Here is a 25,089-nt window from a genome sequence, read left to right as displayed (position 1 = left end):
CAGCTCCAAGACTCAGATTAAATGTCATGTACACGTAGGTGTGTGTACTCAAGATGTGCCAGGTATCTAAATTCCAATTATAATAGATGTTCTATATTTTTCTTTTTCTGCCCAGACACTCAACTGAATTGCACACATAAAGGCGTCTGTTGTTGTCATACACCAGGGTGTCTAAGAAATCCCCATAGTGCTGACAGGTGTGTAACAGGATTTATGTAAAGTATATGCCCTTCAGGAGTTGCAGCTGGTAATAAAGAATGATGTTTCACACCTTTTGAAATGCTATATGTATGGGCAACCAAATAAAACTCTAGGTTTCTACTTTAGCATTATGTGATCACTGTTCGAAGTAGAAACAGATCCTGATCACTTCTAGTAGCCGTTTAGATATTTAGGTTGCCTACATTTAAGCATGCAGATATATTTTTCTTTGTGAGCTGTATGCTAAGTTTTTATTTCAGAACTCTTTTTGACACCATTTTGTTTTCATAATCTCTTGCAGATCTCTTTCTTTTCCTAGGTTGGTTTAGATTTGCTTTATTAGAAATGCTTTTTGAGTTGCCTTGCTGCTACCTTAAACAGAAATGACTGTCTTGTGGTAAGCAGTTAGATTGACAGCTTCAGATGCTGGAAGATAGGGAGTGTTTCCCATAATACTGGAGCAGTATCTTATCTACAGGATATGACACATACTTCTTTAATTGTAGACTAAGCATCTGTGGGATGGCGGTGTATGAAGTCCTTTCCCTATGATGTCTGCTTCTGGCCACATTTAGTGGCTGCAACCACCCTGCATGGCTCTATCAGCATATCAGCATTTCTCTTTCACATGCACTTTACAGAGATGAGATTTTATATTAATTAGTTGATTCTTCTATTCTAAATCTCCCTTTGAAGCCCTCTTGCTTCTTTCATCTACTTTCACAAGGTGTCAGCTCAGACCCTCAGTCTCTCCTTTTATTGTCTACTCAGACCAGATCATTGCCACTTTTATACATGGAACTGCATGCAATAAAAAAAGTAAAACTATTGCACACCTGGATACTGCAGGTATTCAAGAATGAGACATTGAAGAGATGCTAATTTACATTCAAGGCAGACTCACACTGAATGGTTTCTGACAGATAATACTATAGAAACTAATGCTTCCAGTGTTACTGTGCAAAAGTTTCACAGAAGATGTCTGATACCAGGTCAGGTTCAGAGGAAAATTTTAAAGGTTTTCAAAAACCTTTTTTTGCTTTCAAAATACTAGAAATCAAGATATTAGAAATAATTCAAAGCTGTATGGGAGAAGTCCTTCAATTATGTTTTCCTGTTTAGTCTGTGTTTACTTTGAAGACCTTTTTTTTTTTTTTAAGGACTTAAAAGTAATTAAACTAATGATAGACTTTAATATTCTGTGTATTTTAGCCAGCACTGCTGGTTTTTTGCAGACAAATAGTACAAGATTTTTATCCTGACAAAAATTGGCTGCACAGAGTTTTATATATGACATCTTTACTTTGATATTACAGCTCAGCTTGAGGATATATAAATATCTTTTACATATTTTGTCAAAAACTAGAATGTGACTTGTTTAACAAATAGATTTCCAAACTAATATTTGTATTAAATATCATTCCATAAGGCTGAATTAAGTTACAAGATCTGCTGCTAGCACAACAGCCAAGTATCTGTCTTCTAACAGATGCCTTTGCAGTTCTGCAGTATGTGATATTTTCCAGTTTTGTTTATCATCTGTTTTTTTTTTTTACAGAGCTATTTACAATTACATGGGACTTTAAGAAAAACTTGTATTATTTTCCAAGCAGATGAAATAGTTTCCATAATTCTACCATTCAAATTCTATGGTTTGGTGTTTATTTGGTTGGGTTTTCCCCCCCAGATCTTTCCAATAGTTGAATGTGTGCTTACATTTGTAGAACGATACAGTTTATGAGCACATATGCTGATGAACATTATCTGGAGCACTTTGTGTAACTAGATGGAGAACGCACAAGCATTGAAAGATGTGGCTCTAAAATTTCTTTTACTAGCATGATGAAATCTGACTTGAGAAATTATTTTCTACAAAATCAGCCTATGAATTTGGGGATGATGTGATAAGACTAGGTGTTACATCAGAAGAAAATTCTTGCTACCAGTTGCAGTGAATAAGACCCAGAATGTCAATGTAGGTTTGTTTGGTGTTTTTTTTGCAAAAATAGTCCTAGATTTCTGAAGAGTTCTAATAGCATATTTCCAAGCTAAATATGTACTATCTAATTAGAGAACTGAATGGAACTGGAAGCTGAAACATTAGTTTTATATCATGATAAATGATCATAGACTAAGGACCAGTAAAAATGATTGAAATATTAGTTTCTGACTTGCAGTATTAATCAATCCAGGTTATTTAGCTGAAGTATTTTGAAACTCATAATTGTTATTACTAGGCATACATCATAAAATTAACTAAGTTATTAAAACAGTTTAATTGTGTTAGTTTTATTTTCATGTGTACTGAAGATCATACTGGAAAAAGATATGTGATTCTAGGGGGAGGGACAACAGAGCAACAGGGTGGGAAAAAAATCTTTAAAATGTTAGCGTTCAGTTTTAGATGAAAGGTGCAAAAGGAAATAGTTATCTAGAACAACTCTTTATGTCTAAATTTGACTCAATAGTTTCTCATATAGCAAATTTCTATTTGATTTTTTTAAATGAGAAATGCAATATTCATCAACAGAAATTATTTGTGGCTGTTTAGTGGCCAATTCTTGAGTGAAAAATAACTATGTGTTTCAGGAGGCTAAAAGGAAAACAGCATGTCTACCAGACCAGGAGTTATATCCACTCTGCCTCTCTTAATGGAGCACATACTTTTGTTTTTTCCCTGCATATATATGTATATGATCACTTGGGCTGCCCTAGATGGAGCAGATACTGAATTCTAATTCTCAAATGGTTTGAGACCTTAAACTTGGAAAACATGGCTAAAATATATCTTCTTGTGATTATATATTCAAAATATAGTATTATATATTAAAAATATTTTTACATTTTTCACGCTTCTGCAAAAAAAAAAAAAAAACAGTATGCACCTAAAGGCTTTGTGCACACAGAATATCTATTCTAAAGAGTTTCCCTACTGAGAAAATGTCTAACAGATATACTGTTCCACTTTCAAGAGACAGTATCAATAGCAAGTTATAATTATTCCGTGATGATAAACTCAAGCATGATTTTTATCATAAGCTTTTAAGCTTACTTATCTCTTATTTATAATTCTTAACACAAATGTTTTAGTGGGATATGTAAAAGCTAATTAGGGTGATAAGTAACAATTTACTTTTTCTAGTGATCAGGAATAAACAGTAGCTGACACAGCAAAGTTTCACTATCCAAGAGAGGAACTTTATTTTTTTTTTTTTTTGGGGGGGGGGGGTTGTTGTTGTTGTTTTTGTAATAGGATAACAAATCCTTGATAAATACTCTCTCAAGCAAAAATCTTATCTCTCTCTACATACAAGGAGGAAAAAATCCTTACTATAGCAAAGCTATTGCTGGCCTGTTGTGCCAGACAGCAACAGAGACGAATTCATACACATCCTTACAACTTACTCCCTTCGGAATCAACTCCTATAAAGGATGATTATGTGATTCTGTTGGAATCAACTCCTATAAAGGATGATTATGTGATTCTGTGTAATGGCTCTTAGGAGATGTACAGATGCAACCAAGAGGATGACTTACAAGCAGATGCTTTACGTTGGTCAAAAAGCTATTCCAGTCACGAAGCTAAAGTAGTAAGGTTGCCTTACCACAAATTTTGTTCTGTTCCTGAAGAAACCCAGGTTTGAGACTCTGAGTTTTGAGATAAGATTTGGCTCTTAGTGGAGATAAAGAGTTCTAAGAACTGAAACTTATCATCTGAGAGCTTGGTTAGCGAGGCCAGTATCCAGTATTCTAGTGCATACAGAACATGATGTGCTGATTTATGAACTTGAAAAGACTTATAGAAATATTCTAAAAAAAAAAAAACTAAAATCTTGAATTTGGGTGCTCAGTTTGAAATTAGTGAGACCTAACTTGTCACAAAGCCAAAATGTCACAGGAAGAGTCTTTCTCATGATTTTGTCAAGGTATATATATGAAGTTCTTCTTTTGTATTTTGAAGCTATCTAGTGATGTGTAGGTAGGCTTCAGAACATTGGTGTAAGAAAGTATTCAACTTCCATTAGACTTTCAGATGAAGGCTTGGAACAGGTAAATATGAATTTTTTGAGTAGCATTGGGATTTGGGTTTCAGATTTGTTTGTACGTTCTTCAACATTTCCCTTAGCTTCCTTTCCATGATCGGGAAAGCTGGTTGATAGAGCTTACATACAAATAAATGTACCTTAACTGGTCATGAATAAATAGAGGGTAGATGCTAAGCGGGATCTTTATCTGAAAACCAAAAAGTAGCCTTTAGATAAAAGCAATAAAGAAAGTTACTGATTATATTGAAAGTGGAGTAATTGCCTCAGGTTGTTGTCTTTCATAAAAGGAAAATAGACCTAGTGATTTGAGCAATTATTTTTTAAACTCAGGTTCTTACGAAGTGGGATAAAATAGTCAGGTTCCTCTCTTCAACAACAAACTTTTCTGCTGTTTTCTTGTTCGATCACTTGCTTAACCTATGTGCTACTATTTGTTTATCTCAAAGAGTGCTGCTCAACATGAGCACATACTGAATTGAGGTAGAGTGAATAAAGGTAATATTGCTTTGCAGAATAAATGATTTTGCTGGACTGGATGAGCATTAAATGATAAAACATACTCTTGTGTTACTCATACTAGCTAAAAAATAAGGAACAGAACTATTTACTCATGTTAGGAGATGTTAACAGTATAACATTAGAGCATACAGGTTCCAAATGCAGTTGTTACTTGCAGAGTCACACCTCAAACCACGCATACTGACTTTATAGGTATAATTTTCATCTTTCTTTCATTGAGAACAAACATGACTGTAACACAGAGGAAAGACGCTATGTTTCTTTGAGATACTGAATGATTACAGTTTGTTGGTATCTTTCTCTTCCATCAAGCATAACTCATTTTTTCATTTTCCCCTGACCTTTCCAGTGGAGGCTAAAAGGTGTATGGAAGGCTGTTCGAGACATCAATAAAATCTTTCAATCATCACATCCCCTTCAGCTCACTGTAGCATTCTAATATAGGTAGAAAATTCTGTAATATAATATGGTAAATACAGTAATCCTGAAATTTATTCCTTCTGAGGAATGGGAGATATGAAGAATTCACAGGGGTCATGGGATTCAATTTCATCTGTTTTGGACTTTTTTTAGTTTCTCCTGCACGTGACTCTTACTCAAGTATTGCTGAAGAATTTAAACACAGCTGTGTTCAAATGCTGTAATTTTTAATAGAAATTCTGTGCAAATTTTCTTTCTTGTAGGTCTTTAATACTTCCATCCCATTTGTACATAACTGAGAATACTTCAGAGCAGTTTCCTTTGTAATTTATGTTTGTATTATTGGATATTAATAATGATTTAATGGACTATATTGAAATCTATAAATAGTAGAGATGCCCAACTGACAATAGATAACCATAAATTATCTTTCTCTTTGAATATTGAACAGTCTTACCTCAATTTAAACCATTCCTGGACCACCTTGTAGTGTCTAACTTGTCAAAGAAAATACTGGTTCCTGAGATCTTGTCGACGTATAATTTCTCAGTGACTATTTTGCTCTTTTACTGCATAAGCCATGTCTTTTTTTCATAGCTTAATGTGCCAGAGAAGGGGATTCCAAAAGTATTTTGGGTTATTCCTCCACCTGTGGAACTAGCATTTCTCAAGTTCTGGGCCTCCATGCCCACTGTCTTCTCTTACCTAAGTTAAACCTAATCTGACCTCCTGCCCTGTGGTTTCAGAGTCAAGGCTGTGTCTATAAATGAGAGCTGGTTGCACAGGCATTGAGTGGGATATGAGGGAAGCATTTTCCACCTGTCACATTTACTGAGTACAGTCTGGTCATGCTGCTCTGGCAAACTGTGTAAAGGGTGTTTGTCACTGCCCTGCAGCTCAGCCTTCCACTGTATGCTTTGACAACCACTTGGATTGTGATGAAGAATGTGAAAGGAACACATAGAATCATAGAACAGTTAGGGTTGGAAAGGACCCTAAGATCATCTAGTTCCAACCCTGCTGCCATGGGCAAGGACACCTCACACTAAACCATGTCACCCAAGGCTCTGTCCAACCTGGCCTTGAACACCGCCAGGGATGGAGCATTCACAAATTCCCTGGGCAACCCATTCCAGTGCCTCACCACCCTTACATTAAAGAACTTCTTCCTTATATCCAATCTAAACTTCCCCTGTTTAAGTTTTAACCCATTACCCCTTGTAATATGTGAGTTAGAGGAAAAACACGTGAACAAAAACTGACAAACTAAGAACAAAATTTTAGCAAGATAAGTACTTGTTTACAAGAATAATTAGTAGAAAATAGATGCTACATTAAAGAGAAAGGACAATTATAGACATATTCCAGTGCAACTAGTGAAGATCTCCTTCAGCCTGAGTTATAGCATCATCGGATGCTTTTAGCTCAATATCTACTCATCTTCCCTTTGGTCTCTTAATTGAAATTCTCTTCTGACATACCTCAGCTATTCAGAATTTGTGCACCCCATTTCTCATGCTCAGACTGCTCTGATTTATGAGTTTCTGCTTTATTTCTAGCTACCTTCTAAATTCAGTCTGCAAATTTTTCTCCCATTGGAAACCCAGGCTATGAAACAACTGAGCAGTCTTCACTAGGCACCAGGAGCTGAAAATACCATATCTTTTCCCACCCTTCAAACATTCAGATAGCAATTGGACTATTAAACTGGAAATCACAACTAAACCACTTTGGGCTCTAAGGTACTGATGTGATCAGTAACGCATCAGTCCAGGTTTTGCAAAAGCACTATATTTAGCTGCTCAGGCAAGGTGTCATTGTGTTATAAAATGTGTTTCGGGTGAGCTGTTGAATTGTACTTCTAGGGCTTACTACAACTTGCAGTCAAGCCTAGAGATCTTCGGAAGGCAGCTTAACTGGCTTCTTTCCATACCTGCTGTACCAAGATATTCTTACATGGCACGGGGATTGTATGTGATGGAGGAAGCTGAATATAAAAGACTGACTTTAAACATTTTGACCTAAAAATGCATGCTATTACTAAAAGTTAAAATGAGAGAAAAAAGGAAAAAAAAATAAAATTAAATGTTTGACATATTTTTAGGATTGTATATTTTATACCTAAGGAACATTTCTTCTTTCTGTGTCTTTGCTAAAGAGCTCAGTGAGTGAATATTTATGTTTAGTTTGCTTGAGCCAGAGCATGACAAGTGAAATTTATTTATATATTTCATTTCATTATATTTCCTGAGAGTAAACTCAGGTGTGTTATTTAGGCTTTTCAGGATGGTTAGTATCTGATCTTTCTCCATGTAGGAGACTCATATGATGAGTACTATTATTTCTGAAAAAGCTCTTCTTAAAAAATAGATGTGTATTTCTTTTTGTCTTAGAGTTTCTTTGTCCACCCTCAAGAAAATAGGTTCTAAATTTTAACTTGGCTTTGGAAAAGGAAGATTGTGTGGAAGCATTGATATATCCATGTTCCTATTATCAGTATCCTGTTACAACAGTTTTCTTTGTCTGTTCATATATTTATGTTGGAGACTTAAACCATCTGGTTAGCACTGGAATAATCATTCTAATGCATATTGTATTTCAGTTTTCTGGAGAGGAACAAAGCAGTCTTAATGGTATTGCAATAGAAGGAGCATCTGTCAATGCTTCCGGGCCTAGGTCTCTTCTTATTCACCATGGGGAGCTCCCATCTGAAGAGATTAATTGAAAATTTCCTTTTAAGCTGATCTGCTAGCATGTTTTGTAGACTAATAAGCATAGAATTGCTCGAGCAACATGGAAAAGTATGCATCATTTCTGGCAGCATTAGTATACTAGTACTGCAATAGTGGAGGAGTTAAAAATACCTGGTAAGACTATCTTTAGTAAAAACCTGTTTTTTTTTCTTTCAAGTGAATGCACTTGAGACTGAAGCTTTTATTCTTCACAATATCATTTTTAGACTTCCCTTGCCCTGCCTGGATTGTAGCTACAATCACCTCTGTATGAAGAGGCACTTAGTATCCATCTTGCCTTCAGTTCCCCTTATCCTTGAGAATTTCTGTTAACCCTAAATACAGCAAAGCACAATGTTAGGGCACATTGAATGTATCACAGATTGGGTACATGTTAAAGTGGATTGAGTGACTGACAAATTATCATACTTTTATAATAAGAAAAAATAAAGTGCCATCAAACAGGACAAAGATGATGCTTCAGTGCTCCGGAATGGATAGAGACAATAATCGTGAATATCAATAGGTTTCTTTGTTATTTACCTTTTTGATTCTTAATGGTTCTAAGGATTAATATTACTGAGTCTGCTTACTGGACAGGAATTCTCTTGTGTTTATATGTGGAAATGGACAAGGTAAGAAATTGACAAGGTTTTGGTGGTTAGAAAGCCTTCATCAACTCATTGTCATGGGAGAAACTTAAAAGGTTAACAGTTTTTTCTCAGTTCCTTTTGCAAATGAACTCAAGCTGTTGTTTTTAAGCTTTCTGTTGCACAGAATGCAAATTAATATGTCAAAGTACTTGAGAGGCTTGCAAAACAAAAAGTACAAGTGTTTGCACTCAATCTTAGAAAAAAACAGACTATTTACAAAGAAAGAGCTGATAATTTGTAGTAGTTTTTAAGTCTTTTTTCCCAGAGCTTCAACTTCTGAAAATCTTTAGAAATTCTTGAAATATCCAAAGCTTTGCTTTTGAAATGAGATGGGTTTTTCTCATGCCTGTGCTGACAGGTCATTATTACCATGCATCATCAACTGTGATGAGCGCACTTTACTCTGTCCTTGGGTAACACTGGTGAGATTTTAGAGGAAAGATGCTCTTGTTAACAATTTTTTTTTGTTTGTTTTATGTTAAGGACACACACAATTCAGTCTTCCAGTAATGTCAACTCAGAGCAAGCATGATAATGGAGTAACTGTTGTAGGAAAAGCCTCAGAGAACTAAATTATCTGGAGAGCCCCTATCCCTGGGATGTCAGACTCTTAGCCTGCTGATTAATTACTCTAGCCTCTATACCAAATTATGGTTTTACAGGAGCTCTAGCTTTGATTTAGGAGCAGATATGCTTCCAGTGATGTGAATGTAAATAAGACCTTTAAAATATTTAAAAAAAAATCTGTAGGAATCTATTGATGATATTTCTGATAATTGTAAACTATCCCATTCATTTGATTGGATGTAGATTTGGAAAACAGAGACAATGTTTCCCAACATTAAATACCATTAAATATAAAAGGCTTAAAAAACAGTAGCTTAACAACTTTTGGAAAATACTTATTGCCAATCTGCTTCCTGTTATTCTAAAACATGAATTATCTTTCTCACAATGCTGATATAAATAAGAACTGAAAAATGAACAAGTTTAATTTGTGAGAATTAACTGTTAAATGCTTATGAATACAGTCATATGTAGCACAATCCTACAATATTTGAAATTTTCTAGAAATTCTGATCTTATTCACCTTTGTTTAATTACCATACTTAATTTATTTCCAATAAGCAAAAATTAATTTAAAGAAACAGCTTCAGGAAGATTTGGATCTGAATGAGAAATTTGAGATTTTCCTCTCTATTTTATAACTACTATAGGCATATATAAACATTTATCTGTTGTAAATTCTCAAAATTATATGAGGAAATTAAGGCCTGCAACTGCAGTTTGATTTTTTTTTTAATTAAAATGTACCACTGCTAATATGTAATTTAGCCTCCTCTATAACACTAACCGTGTTTTTGTGTAAAGTTTTCTTTGATTTATCAAATAATTTTAAGTTAAACTAAAGCATATATTTTAAGAGAGAAAAAATGTATTGCTCTATTAAAAGCTTTTAACTAACAGAGAACTTGTCATTGTCTGTTATCTTGTTATTTTTTCACTGGTTAAATACTCAATAATTTTATTTTAATTTGAACTTCACCAGCTTCAGTTTTCCAGCATGTAGTGTTGAGTTTTTTTCTACTAAATGAAAGCTTTCTGCAAGTGTTTGTCTTCCTACAGGCAATTGCAGACCATGATCAAGCATTTCTTAAGTTTTTTTTTATAAATGACATTAATTTAACTCCATTTGGTCACTCAATGTAAGTGTGTTATCAGCTATTTCATTTAGGAGTCTTTCATGGCTAATCTAAGCAAATATGACATAATTAGTTTTCATTGAGTGAAAATGAAATTATTGCCTACTCAGAGATAAGTCCAAATACCTAGTGAGAACTTGTAATGGATTTTAATGGAAAAGTAATAAGTGGTATTTTAAATAAATACATGCAAATTAGCCATTGCCTTCATAAAGGGAAGCATGAGGGATTCTCATTCTGAAATAAAAGCAAACTAAATATTGCAAACTTATAAAAAATTTGCGTGACGAAAAAACCCTTCAAGTATAAGTTGTTTCTAAACAGAGATGTAGGAAGATCATCTGAATATCTGAAGACCTTTTCAGTCATAGTGGAAGAAATCAGGTCCTTCTCAGATATCTCCATCTGCTAAAGTGGGAGAAAAGAATAAATAAAATTGTGCTTGTGCTTTATCTTATCATATATTAACAGAATTACTTGATTTGAGAAGATCCAAAATTTTATATTCATTTATTTTCAGAAAGGAACTAAGCAAGCAACAGTTGTTGCTATGATATAGAGTGATATGAGAACTAGCTACTTCATAGAAAAGTCCTTTTGTGACACAGTTTATGGTTTAAAAGATTGAAGAATTTTTTTCACTTCTCTTTGAGAGCATAACCATTCTTATCATTTAAAGACTGAAAGTTATGAATAACACAGATGCGATTTCTTAATATGAATCTTTTCTGCAGTTTATTGTTCTTCTGCCTCAATGCTGCAACCTATATACTATGTTATCTTTATCACTATTCAAAGTTCATTGATCTAGAAGAGAAACCGTATTTCAGCTCTGCTACCAAAACTATTTTTTCTTGATGTTTGCAAGTACTTTTTTTTTCAAAGTACGTTTAAGAGATACACCTTTATAAAATAAGGGATTAATCCTCGTCATGCAACTATATGTCTTAAAGTAAAAATGTAAATGTGAAATCTGGGGTGGTTTTGCTCAGGGTATATAGGATGCGGGGAAAATTGAATGGTGCAGTTGTTTTCCTCTGTTGTATAAATCTTCCTCAATTCAGAGATTATTGATCTGGAAGCTGCTAGGAGCTTCTTTAGGTCCATTGCAGCCTTATGTGTTGGTGCAGTTACCACACAGGGCTAAAAGTCTTTCCTGTTAATAATCTTTAAGAAACACTGCTTGGAGGAAGTTACTGAACCTTGCTAAGAAGTTCTTCTCAGTTAAATATCCCTATTATACCCAGATGCATCTATACAACATGTTTGGAATGTTACAATTGTGATAAAGTAGGAAGGAAAGGATGAGAGATAAAAACCATCCCTTTTCTTATAGGGTTGGGAGTTTTGTTCATTTTTGTTTCTTTTTTGGTTTAGTTTTTATGGTTATAAAATCTTAGAAATATGTCATTCAGAGAGAAAACATACTATGGAAGAACATCCTGAAACAAGTCACGTCACAGACTAAGTTAGACAGTGTAATATCATTCATTACACATGCTTGAAAAGATTCATTCATGCCAGGATTCAAGACGGTGGTTTGTTTTGTTTTGTTTTTTCTTTCCTTTTGCAAAAAACAAAGACTTCCACTTTTCAACTCCACTTTTTTCCAACCCTAAATAGGAAGCACTGCTTCTGTTTACAAAAGGGTCTCAAAATGCAACAGTTATTGTAATTTTTGATCATGATAAACAGTAAGGAAAAGTATTTCCAAGCATGGACTGCAAAGAGGGGTTAGTACTTATTTTCTTTTGATAACATATACTGGTTCAAGGCTTGTTTTTACTTTTAACCAAAGCCTACAGCAAAGGGGTGTGGCAGTGTTTTTTCACTTAGTTTGAGGCATTTGTAATTTGGCATCTGGCATAACAAAGTCCTAGGGATGGAGGTTGCCAACACACCAATTGAATACTCCATCTCTTATTTTCTTTTCGTTAATAAATCGGTTATTCTGACCTTTTAATAAAACCTAGCCTTATGTGAATTTCATTTAGCTCTGTCAGGTCCTCTAAGGCAGCGATAAAGGGAAATTGTTTTAGTAGGATGCAGTTTTCAGTATTAATTAACTCAGATTGTTCCCATATTTGTACAACTTTCATGCATCTGCATATTTTAATTTTATGCCTGAGGAGCTAATATAGTAATACTCCTATTTTTAAATAAAATTATGCCTGTGCATTTATTTTTTCTGGCAGAGCAGGATGGCCAAAAGAAATAGTGAGGGTTCATTCAAAATTTTGTCTCCCTTCCTGATTAGAGACTGTACAGAAGTGGCTGCTTTTTATCCAGAGCCCTGCAGAAACTGATCTGAAATGAAAACATGAAGCTTGGAAATGGATCCTGTAAAATGAGTTGTACAACTTTTATGCTGTACAATAGAAGAATTAGCCCTCAATAATGCCAGGAATACTGCACAGAAAGGAGAGCATCAACCCACTGAACTCTTAAAAAAAAATCCATTAAAAGGCAAACCTCTTCAGTGAAAATAGAAAAGCTTTTTCTCTTTTTCTTCCAAATTGGGGCTGCTAAACTAAGCTCAACTTTGCAGCAGAAATGAAATGGTTTAATCCCACAACATGAAAGGAGAATGTCAGCAATTAAGTCAGACTAGAAAGCTTTGTTAGTGAAGGAATGCTTGGCTGGAACTTGCCCTCAGAGGCTTTATAAGCAGTCATTTATTTAGACAATCTCTTGACAAAATACAAAAGAAATAAACTGATAATGGATTGGCACTTCAGGGGAACCAAAGGCTTTTATTAAAATTGCTCTGGACCACCCTCCTCCTAAATATCAAGCGCTCAGAGATGTAACCTTCCAGTAACCTTGCTGGGATGCATGGCAGTGTGATTCACCAGAACACCCTCATTCTTCTCTTTTCAGGCTCCTGCTCACATGGCTATTTGCAATGTCAGAATGGCAAGTGTTACAGACCAGAACAAAGCTGTGATTTTGAAGACAACTGTGGGGATAATACAGATGAGAGTGAATGCGGAACTTCCTGCACCTTTGAGAACGGCAGATGTGGCTGGCAGAATTCCCTGGCAGACAGTTTTAACTGGGTACTGGGTGTCGGCTCGTCTCAAAATCTTAGACCTCCCAGGGACCATACATTTGGAAACAGAACTGGTATGCTGTCAACTCACAAGCAAGGTGTAATTGTCATTTTGGAGCTCCTCATACAGCCCTTCACATGCAGCAGGGGGATTCTAACATGTCTAATCACAGTGTCATTTTTAATGAAATAGATGTGTAACAATATCAAAATATCAATTACTGTTGTAAAATTATTTTAAGTTAGGAAAATCTGATTCTCAGTTGTTTCTCCTGTAAGTGTTGCTGACTCAAGCAAAATAATTGTTACTTGTCAGGAGAGAGGTATTTGGTCCAACTGCAGCTTGAAAAGGTGAGTTAGCTCAGGTGTGAGATTTACTGGGTCCTGCTCCTCCAGAGCTTGAACTCATTACCAGGAAGCTTTAAGTTACTCATAGTGGCTATTCATAGTCTAATTTTAGGTAATGTTAAATAAATATATTTAAATAAATAAACCTTCTTTGCTAGCGGTACTGCAGCTTCTGCTTTGTTTTGGCCAAACCACCCAGTCACCTGTCCTTTTCCTTTCTGCAAGCTCCATGCATTCATGTCTTTGAAAGTCCCATAGCTCAGAATTGATCTTAAACTGAAATATTATGAATTGATCTTAAGCTGAAATATGCAGAGTTGCACAAAGGTGTATAATTTGTATTTAGTAGTTGTTGAATGTTGAATGCTGAAGGACAAAACCAAATAAAACAAAGTTTACTTGAAGATATGTAGAAACTCAGAGGCTAGTGAAAGCTTGCCAAGGTGGCTGAGGGTGAAACGGGCAAAAATTATCACAAAGACTCGGTGTTCATATATTTTTAAATTTTGAAACAGCCCAGTTGGGTTGCATTTTGCTGATCTCAAAGTATGATGCAGTAGAAAAAAAATGCTTTTCAATGTTTCCCTCTCTTTCATTTGGCTTTTAAAATAGCCAGTTCTGTTAGAACACAGATTTATCTATCTTTGTGCTATGCATGTTGAATTCCTTAGTATTTGTTACAACATACAACTTACAATTGTATGTTGTATGTTATATCCCACATATGAATAAAATTACTGCTGATCTAATTCTCAAATGTAGAAATCCACTCTATAATCTGAAAGTTGTGTTATTGTTGTGTTATTGTTGTGGTGAGTAATCACACAGGTCAGATTCTCCATTTCTTCCTGAAGAACTGTTTCATAGTCTCGAAATCATGTTCTCAAATAAGTATATTTAGAATTTATTTCACTTTTTATAATTTTCATGTGGTCAACTTCTTACCAGGGAAGGTGGTATGTGGTCGTATTCTTAGAACTGGTAGCACTTAATAATTTTGTTCATCATGAGAAAACCAAAACAAAATTCAACCTAGATATTAAAATTTTGTCATATATGGTAAAGAATACTGGAGTATTCAATGGCTGATCCTTTTACAATGACAAATTTCAGTGCTCACTTGCAAAGCTTTTGAGATTAGATGAAACACTCAACTCCAACTCCCATATCAGCACCTCTGTTTCCAACATGAAAATGTTGAAAATTTTCTTATGACTAGAATTACATCATTCTGTTTGGAATTAAGCTCTTTGTTCTTTTAATCTCCTAGCCAAGCTTGACTAGCTGTAATCAGTCCACTGTCCCACAGTGCTAGTCACAGTCTTCAGGTCAAGGGGCTTTCCAGAGTTTCCAGGGGTCTGCTGCTTTAATCAGTCAAATTTCTTTTCAAAGATGACTGTGAAATTTTTTTGGATTGGGTTGCTTTGGTCTGGATTGGCTTGGTTTCCAACAAAAGTCGTTTGCCTAATATGAAATAGGCACTAACAAACATTGACATGCCCAGCACCTTAATCCAGTCTAACCATGTCTTTCTAGCAGACACTGATGCAATGTTATAGCTTGATATCTCATAGTGTTTATGTCCGTGGCTTGTTTAACACAAAAAATAGCAGATGGAGAAAATATAAGTTGCATTTTCTAATTTTTACTTTTTAAAAAGTTATTATGATTATGTCACTGCACTTGTTAAATATATGCTTGACCTCAGGGAAAAAGCAAATTTCTCATCCCATAATGTTATGGCAGGCATCTACAGTTGTAACTTAGCCAGATAAGTGAACTTTGCTGCTAATGAAGTAATTTTTCTTTGCCTAATACTTTAGTAGATGTGCAATTATAATTTAAGTGTGTTATTTATGCTACACTTATGTTTATGTGAACTACACACTTGTTTTTTGTGCAAAGGAAAAAATGAGTTTAAAAACTTGCATAATATATTATACTTCTGATTAAGAATAAAAAAAAGAAAACTCAAGGACCATAACACTGCTTGAAAATATTAACTGTAGCATCTTATTGTGGTTTCCTCCAACTGCGTTATTTAAATGAGTTAATATTCATACATTTGAAAGTACAGATCACCATAGGCAATACGAGTCATTAGGGACACCTAATGATTTATAAATACATGAAGATTTTTTGCCTGTGTTACAGGTTTTTTTGTAGGGTGCCTCACTGTTTTGAAGGTTATCTTTCAGAAATTTCATCCTGAAATTTACCACAATGTGGCTATTGCATGATGTACTGTCAAAGTAGCAACTAATGCTGTTGGGAAAAGACATGTAATCAAGCTAGGAAATATAGAAGTGTTCTTGCTCTCCTACACAGGCTCACCCAAATCTTTAGCTGCTCCCAGTTTATTCCTTATAAAACAAGTACTCAAGGAATGTGATCTGGTTGTTTTTATCCTAAATCAAGGTTCACAGGTATAGGTCCTATATTTGAAGTATGCTTCATACGTCTCTGCATTTATGTTGCTGAGTTTTGGAATCTAATCTGAAAGTCTAAACCAATTTTTCAGTAATACATCATCTAATTTCAGGACAATTCCTGTATCTTGAGGCCACTGCAGTAGGTCTGAAAAATGAAAAAGCCCATGTGAAGAGTTCCAGATGGAAAGAATCAAGTGGGACTTGTGTGATGAGCTTCTGGTACTTCAAGTCACCAAAAGCCATGGGATGCATTCAGGTTCTGATTAAGGTAATTAAAAAAAAAAACAACTTTTTCTTTGAATATCTGATATCTGTAAAGGTGGATGTGCTCCAGCATTGTGCTTTGGCACTCTGTCATTGTCTTATTCAGCTTTTAGTCTTAAGAGAGCTCCTATGTGCCTCCTAGTTTTATTATTCCGGTGTCCTAAAAATGCTTTTACTATTTCTCTTCCAAAACAAGTTCCTCTGAAAAGCCACAGAAAATATTTTTAAAGCCTCTTTCCATTTTCCCTCTTCACATGCGGTACTTTATCTTTGGTATTTTCCATGTGAGAGCTATTTTCATATTTTGCTGCTACTCCTATTGGTAGAAATCAGTAACACAATCTTATTGTTCCGATGGGGTGACATCCACCAAAACAAATGAATTACCAACATGCATACAGTGAGAATAAAATGGAAAAGAATTATTTCATTGAATTATATCTATTTTCACATAGACAGGTGCAGAATATAGAATCAATTTTCTTTAGAAGTGGCATTTTCTTCACTAAACATGAGATGACAAAAATATTATTTATACCCCCCTACTATTTAGCTATTTACTTGTATTGAGTTACAAATAAAACTGATAAGTTCTTTGAAAATCGGCTTTTCCATTTGTTTCTTAAACTGAAAAATGATTAAATGATAAAAGCATGTTTTAAATGATAATGTGATTCTAAGTAAAATGCAGAAATTAATGATTGTGTATGAAAAGCATATATTATTTATACAGCCGTTTTTGTAGAAGAGCTCAAATCCATAAAGGATGCAAGTAGATTAAAAAAAAAAATTGAAAATAACTTTTCTTTTGCAATCTAAGAAAAAATGAAAGCAAAAATAAATCTCATTACTCACAATTAATAAGGTGCAAAATTAAACATTTATTTTGACTTAAACTTCAAATTCTGTTCTCCTTGCCTTACTCAAAGGTGTATCTTGTAGAACTCAGATGTTTTATTTAGGAGCATTTTAGGATTACTTAATTTTAATTGCAAACTTAATTTTAACTTGCAAACAAACTGATGCAAAATATATAGCAGCTGCATTAGATATATGTGAGTAGTTTGCACTTAAATTATCACTGTTGATTGCATACAGTAATTATCACATTAAGTATATCGCAGCATGGACAGTTGCATTAAAAACAGAAAAATAATTACCTTATTTTATTATATAAAGTGAAATTAAGAATTCACATTCAAATACTTCTCTTAAACAGGAGACAAAAAGTGAAATAAAAGAAAATTAAACAAACCACACCACCTAAAATTAGTTTCAAGGAGACATTTATTCCCTGTTGGGATATTGTCTCATAAAGGTTCAAGTCCAGTAGTTCTTAATTATTAATTATCCTTAATTATTTTTGCCACCCTTAGGATGGACAAAGGGATTAAGTTTTTTTATTATTTCTTACGTAATTGTCCTGAGCAGTTTTATTAGGTAGGTATCCCTGTTGATAAGAGCCTGTAAAGATTCTTTTTTTCTGTACGAATATGGTTCTAATATTTGTTTGAAATATAATGTGCAAATATGTAACTTTCATGGAATGTTTTGGATCACAATTAGTAACATTAGCTTTTGGGAATATTCTGTATGTTTTTCTTTCTTTCATACATATTACAGTGAAACATTGCCCTTTTCTTATTTTCACTTAATTTTACCATCCTAATAATTTTTTTAGATGTTCTTTTTAAGTTATTTTAAATCTTTCTTTTCAGGGATCCTGAGTAACAGCTTATTCTTCTTTTTTTTTTTAATTTAAAGAAAATATTCTACATAGGAAAAATTATGCTGATCATTGCATCCAGGATTGTTTTGCAGATCAGCCTAGTTTACCCATTAAGCTGCTTATAAGGATTCATAAGTCAATGTTACAATTAGAGTTTCTATTTAGTAGTGTCTGTATGAATAAAATCTAATTAAAGGACATATAGTCATGGCAAGTCATACTGAAACTTGTCCTTCTAGTTCAAACTGCAACACCATTGTTTTTCCATGCAGTTTGAGTATCCCTTGATTTAAAGTTAAATTAATGCCAGTGAAAGGAGATTGGTAGATTGTGAATAGCCTAAAATGCAATGAAGAGATTACCTGGGAAGGAATTTACCATCTCAAGAAATTTACAGCTTAGCAAGATGCCTCTGGCTAAAGTTATCACGTCCATTAAAAGTTGTACTGAGAGTGAATTCTGTACATACCAACAGCACAGTAATGAATAATATGGTGAGGAAATGCTGTATGGAAGCAGAATGAGAGAGACATTTCTCATCCTCCTGAATATCACACTAGAGGAAAATTAATAAGATAAAAAAGATTTTTTTAAAAAAAAAATCATAGTTCATGGTATGTATAAATGTCTTTTCTTAACATTTGCATTGCTTGTGCATCTGCAGAATGTTAGGAATATTGTCTATCATAATACTAAAGTAGATTATATAACTAATAAAACTGCAGGATCATAAAAGGGATAATAGCCAAGCATGGACTTTCATGTTAGTGTTTGTAGTTAGAGAAAAGCAAATAATTTTCTAAAGGAATTTCTCTACAGTTGTTGTTGGGATTTGGTTGTTTTGTTGCTTTTTTTGGGGGGGGGGAGGGGAGCAGGGGTTTTGGATTTTTTGTTTGTTTATTTTTAGTGGTGTTTTTTGTTTGTTTTCTTCCTGTAATTGTACTATATATTCCTCTTATAAATCCTAAACTTTTCTGTATGTGGTATAATAATTCAATCAAAATGATGGGCCATTGAGCTAGCTGCAAAACCTTAGGTATTCTTCAGCCCCCTCAACATTCATCCAAATCAAAGACGTTAACACTACAGCTATTTGTAGGGGCTGCACTATCCAGCCCATCATCCACCCAAATTGAAACTAGAAAGTGTTTTAATAGCAGTGCAGAAGCTCAGGGGGTGAATAGAATATTACCAGAAGAGATTTGTATATAACTAGTTAAAACTTTGCTATTGCAGTGAGATATTGAGATGTTTCTAATCTTCTCTATGGCAGCTTTAATAGAATACAATCCACTGTAGGAGATATTCTGAAGCTAAAGTGCAGCAAATTTACTATTTCAGTGATGATGGTGGGGTTCCTCCTCGGCACTCAATACTGGTTTATTTCATGAGTCAGAAGAAAAGGTGTTATTTTTAAACATGCTTCTAAAGAGGCAAGCAAGAATTCTTGGAAGAAAGAAATGATACATTTATTGTTTCCTACTGCTGTTTATGACATAAAAAAGAAGCAAATCTTAGGTACCAATGGAAAGGAGCAACAATCACAGGATTAAAAACATTTGTTGTCGATAATTTTTGTGGGATCTGTGTTAATTACCTTGCACATAGACGCTGTCATTAAAAAGATAATTTAGGATTTAACACAGTGGGGGCTCTTTCAAGGTTCTGAAACAAGCCTCTAAAAATAAATATGTAGATGTATAAAGAAGATGAAATCTGCCATTAGTAGCTGTTTCTGCTGTGACAAGGCCAATACACACATGATCTCATTAGGAAGTTTCAGTGGCCCTTACTCAGGCATTTAATTAATTCCATCCAGTTACAAATGAGAAAAGACATAATGGTATTTGGGCAAGCAAAGCAGGACCCTGTTGATACTGCTGCAGCGACAGACTAATCTGACCAGGGTGACAGGCAGCTGTAGCCAGCAGTCAGCATCCTCCACCTGCTCAGGCACTGGTACCTGGTTGCTGCATATTCTCAGCAAAAGCTGGAAGCTGTCACAGTTCCCTGATATTGTTGTTGTTTTTAGCTAGTCTAAGGTAGAGAGGCTACTACTGTAGAAATGTGTAGCTTAGTAGGCGCCACAGCTCAGGTATAGATATCTTATGGTGGTTTTTGTAATTCCCTGGTTATTTTTAGAGGGGCAGCCTACTGACCCCAACTGTTAACAGGAAAACCTGCAGTGAAGATGCTGCAGATGTCAGCTGGTGTCTTCTGGACATTTGTATTTCTGGGGTTGAGTAATTGAAAATGAAATTTTTGCAAATCAATATCATTGACCTTACTTCTATGGGAAGTCACTCGAGAATAATGTCTGAGAAAACAACTTGCTCTCTACTTCACAGCTTAAAATAGACTGTGTATTTCTACATTGATTCTTCCCACTAGCTGCATGAAAAACAATCAACTCCTCACATTAATGCAGAAGTTACAGATTTCATTAGGTTCAGGTAGATTCAAAGCAGATTATCTGACCTGCATGCAGCTAGAGGAAGAAACTAAATTTTCAAAGATTTGCTTGAATGTTTTACTTGAGAGTGTAAAGTACTGAAGCATGCAAAGCATGCTCCAGTCAGTGTAGAAAACATATAGATTTTTCAGTTGCCCTCTTATAAAATAATAATTTCTTTTAGAGAAATCCTTTAAGTCTAATGCAGAAGTGTAAAGTTTCTAGTATTTGTATAGAGGTGAAGTATAAATATAACCACACCTAGCTATATGCTCAGTAGCTTACAATATTCTTTTTTTTGCCTTTGTATCCCAGTATATATTTTTTTTTTTAATTTCAGATAGTTTTCTTTTATTAAATCCAGCAAAATACACTTCCAGAAGAATTTGGTCCCACATAGCACCACAGGGGTAATGGCCTTTATTTAATGGGTATGAATGGCTCTCAAAAAGGACACAGTTTTAATCTCTTTATTCCCATTGTTGACCTGTAAATTGTTATTAAAAGTTGTATTTGACTCAGTGAAATGTCTGATCTGAGCAATGATGGAGAGTAAGAGGTTATTAATTTAGTCCCAGCTGCTTTAAAGGAAATTAGTGGTGATACCATGAGCTACAGTTTAACTTGTCAAAAAAGAAAGGAAGATTAACTTTTGTGGCAGCTTTAGTTCCCAGAGCAAGGTATTTCTTTATCTGCTGAACTGAATACAGAATCTGAAACAGCACTTCCTGTCTCCTTAGGCATTGTTCAAACAGGGTTGTTGTAGGTCTGATTTTGACACCATGACATAAGCATATCTCCGAGTAAATTGAGACTGAGACAACGATCTAACAGAAATAAGTCAGTTTTCAGTGGAAGCATTATTTCTCAAAAAAATGTTTACATGTAAAGGAAAAAACTGTGGATAAGGGCAGACACCATTCAGTGCATTCATTGTCTCAGATGAGTGTATTAGGAAGTTAGTTCAGTCTTCTTAACCATAAATTATCAGAAGCATATAGAATCATAGAATGATTTGGGTTGGAAAGGACCTTAAGATCATATTGTTCCACCCACCTGTCATGGGCAGGCATCATGCAATAACATCACCGAGCATCATTTCTGAGATGAAGAGTCGCAACCAAACGCTGACACACCAGAGCATGCACTGATCTTGCTGAAAGCACAGCACAGCTAAATTTTTGAAGTAATAATACATTGTATTCTTGTACTGCAACCAGATTAAGCATTCATTAGAAAGAATTGGTGAGCTGGAATAATACATTCGGATGTGTTTTGAAGGAAGAAAATGAAGTATTTTTAAAAAGGGTTAAAGAATCTCAGTTTTATTTTGGAATCTCGCTCTTGAAAACAAGAGGTTCATCATAGGATTTGTAATTTAAAATCATCACATTTCTAGAAACATGTATAAGAAAAATTGTTTGCATAGAAATTATTAAGCATATCTTTGTTTATATTCTTCTAAAACTTGACCTTTTTCTCCCTTAGGAGACAAGGACAGAGTCATAAAGGATTAGTGTGAGTAAGGGCATGTGTCTGTCAGGCAGGGCAGTGCCTGGTCAGAAAACTGATCAGGCTGACAGGTTTAAACAGCACAATGCGTATTGAGTTATCAGAGCAGCACAATAATATCCTGTAACATCATAGCTCTGTTTCTAAAGGCTAATACCGCTATCCCGTTTTCTATCCCAGGCTGGCATCACGTTGTGCAATGTGACAGATGAAAAATGCACTTTCAGTCTCCTCCACACTGCACAGTTCTGCAGTGTCGTTTCACTGAACTCATTTCCCTAATCAGAGATCTCTGGAAGTGATTTACTTTACTGAGTTGTCAGTTCATAGTCTCAAAGGTGATGGTTACATTGCTGCTTTTGAACATATGAGACTGAAGAATCTCTGGGATCTTTGCAGGTCAGACTCTTTTTGCTCTTCTAACCCTTTTCATGGCAGACACTCAAGAGGGAAAGTTGTGATTTAACTCACAGGGCAGAGTTCTTTTAAGGATCATAGAGCTGCTGTTTAATGATTTTTCCTGAAACAACAGAGATTAAAATAATTTCCTTTTTGCACAGCAGCTGTGAAAAAGACATATTTTTCTGAAGACAAAAGGACTTTTGCCAAAGCGATAGAGGTATAGCCTTGAGTTTTGAGCATTTTTATTAGTTTTTCATATCTCTTCTTCTAAATAGGTAAACTTAGAATTTAAATTCTAAAATTAGAATTAATTTTAATTGTTTTTTTTTCTTAAAAGAAAAACAAATAATGAAACATGCAACCTGGTGCCTGTTGATATCTTTTAGACAGCGTATAACATTGATCAGACCTGAAATCCCAATTCTCCTGATCAACAGTTCCACTTGAAAAAAAAAAAAAAGAAACTGAACATTTTTAGGAGTTCTATTTAAGCTCAGAAAAGGTGGAAGATCTTTCGTTTTTCATTTTTCCTTTCTGTCGTGGTTTAAACCAAGTCCCCCAACTCCCGGAGAGTTAGGAAGGAAAATCCAAAGAATGTAGCCCCCACGGATTGAGATAAGAACGGTTTAATTGCTAAGGCATAACACAGAATCACCACTGCCATTACCACTACAAATAATAATGATACAGCAAACAGCAAGTGAAAAGAATACAACACCCCACCAGCCACCGACCCATAACTCACTCCACCCTGCCCGGCTGAGCACCGCGTGCTCCTTCCTCCATTTTCCTCTAGAGCTCTACCCCTCCAGCCCTTTCTTTCCCAGTATGCATCCTGGGCATCACGTGCTATGGTATTGAATACCTCTTTGGCTAGCCTGGGTCAGGTGTCCTGCCTCTCCTTCCTCCCGGCCTCCCCTCCACCACCTGGCTGGAAAAAACCTTGAACAAAAACACCCTCAAAACATGCTCAAACCATGACACTTTCCCTTCTTTTTTTACAAACCAAGGCCCCTTGATCTTTCTTGGAGAAAAGTATCTCCCTTTTGTCAAACGCAGACTGAACAGAACAGTCTTATACTAGCAAAACTGCAGCAAGTACTCATGTAGCACTAGTGCTCAGCGTGGAACATTACTTTGTTTCCAGTTTTATAGTTCTTTAATGCAACTTTTATTTTTAATTCGCAGCTCTTTTTTTAGTGTGTAGGAGATGTTCTAGTTTCTGGTAGTCTTTGATCTTTGCTAGGCTCGCGGTATCAAACTGTAGTGTGCTTAAAATTACTTTCATGAATCTGTAAAGGGTCTTAACATGAAGAGTCTATTTGTTATGCTTTCAGAATCTTTTTTCAGTTTTTGGCCTTCAGCTTTGAATCCACAGTGGCTTCAGAAAAAAAAAAAAAAAGAAAAAAGCAAAGCAGTCGTGTTTCTATATTTGCTGTAATTTCACAAAGGTGGAAGTATCTGGTTCTAATTCATTTCATGCAAGAGTCAGACTAGGTATTTTTTAGTACCTATATTTATGATTGTAATCATCTGCGTGTGTGTATTTTTTGTAGGTTGACTCCACTGCATTACATAATGGTGAATTAAATGAAAGATGAAAGGCTGTTCTAAGTAGCATTGTCTTATCATTGCAGGCACTGGCATCAAGCTTTGTGTTAGAGAGCAGTTATCATTTGCAGCAGATACTGATAGTGTCGATGTAATGGAAGCTTTGAAAGACTTCAGTTTCTTCCCACTATCTTACTTACCATGGAGACAAGCCTTTCCGTAACCTGGTAACTTTATGTTGCTTGCCTACAAGGTTTGCCCTCAGCACTTCCCACCTTGCCTCAGTCTTTTCCAACTTGTTCGTGCAAGTTTTGCCAGGCCATATCTGGAAAATTAAAAAAAAAGCCAAGGAACTCATATACGGAATTTTAATATTACTCTGAAGGCTGAAGAAGCCATACTAGTGTGATTTTTTGTTTGAATTAATGAAGTAAAGTGAGATGATACTTTAATAACACTAAAATCAGGAATTAGACCATTTGTATTAAGTCCCTGGAATATGTGGGTGTAACTTTGCAGTCTGCAAAGCATATTTGATTTTGCCTTCAGCAGGAGCACTAAAAGAAGGGAATGAACACTAAAAATTTTAAAATTGCATTTTTTTTCTCCTACATCTCAGATTATTTGAGGCTTCTAATCTATTTGTGATATTAATTTCCTTGTAGCCCTAGGAATTTTAGATGACATGGAAAATATCCAAGAGTTGACACGAGTGAAAAAAACCCCACCTTTGTTAAAAGTATGGATCTTACAGAATTAGCAAATAAGGAGAAATATTCAACCTTTAGATGGAATGCTGGTCTCCAGTGTGGGCCAGGAATAACTGTGTGTGGTCAAAATATGAGGATTATATTAGAGGAATTGTGGTCTTATTTTCTAAATGAGTAGGGACAACAAAAAAAGCCCTCAAACTACTGAACAAAAATGCGGGCTATGGAAAGGAGGTAACAACTAATGAAAATCCTTCCTGACTGACTAGATGCACATTTTTAACCTTATATTTTACCTTAGTCAATAGTAGAGTCTAAGTCAGTATATCTGAAATTTAATCTCTATGCAAATTGCAGTCTCCT

The 25,089-nt window shown here is 35.0% G+C and overlaps 1 protein-coding gene across 1 annotated transcript in view; it reads left to right on the top strand.

Annotated features, from left to right (window-relative positions):
* Positions 1–25,089, top strand: part of MALRD1 (MAM and LDL receptor class A domain containing 1) — a 246,477-nt gene that overhangs the window by 114,307 nt on the left and 107,081 nt on the right. Inside the window, exons 26-27 of the mRNA XM_031052491.2 lie at positions 13,155–13,400; positions 16,217–16,374. Of these exons, the coding sequence (XP_030908351.2) occupies positions 13,155–13,400; positions 16,217–16,374 (404 nt within the window). The remainder of the gene's footprint in view (positions 1–13,154; positions 13,401–16,216; positions 16,375–25,089) is intronic.

This window comes from Melopsittacus undulatus, chromosome 1, assembly GCF_012275295.1.
Source record: "Melopsittacus undulatus isolate bMelUnd1 chromosome 1, bMelUnd1.mat.Z, whole genome shotgun sequence".
Taxonomy (NCBI): Eukaryota; Metazoa; Chordata; class Aves; order Psittaciformes; family Psittaculidae; genus Melopsittacus; species Melopsittacus undulatus.
This window is presented reverse-complemented; position numbering and strand designations above follow the sequence as displayed.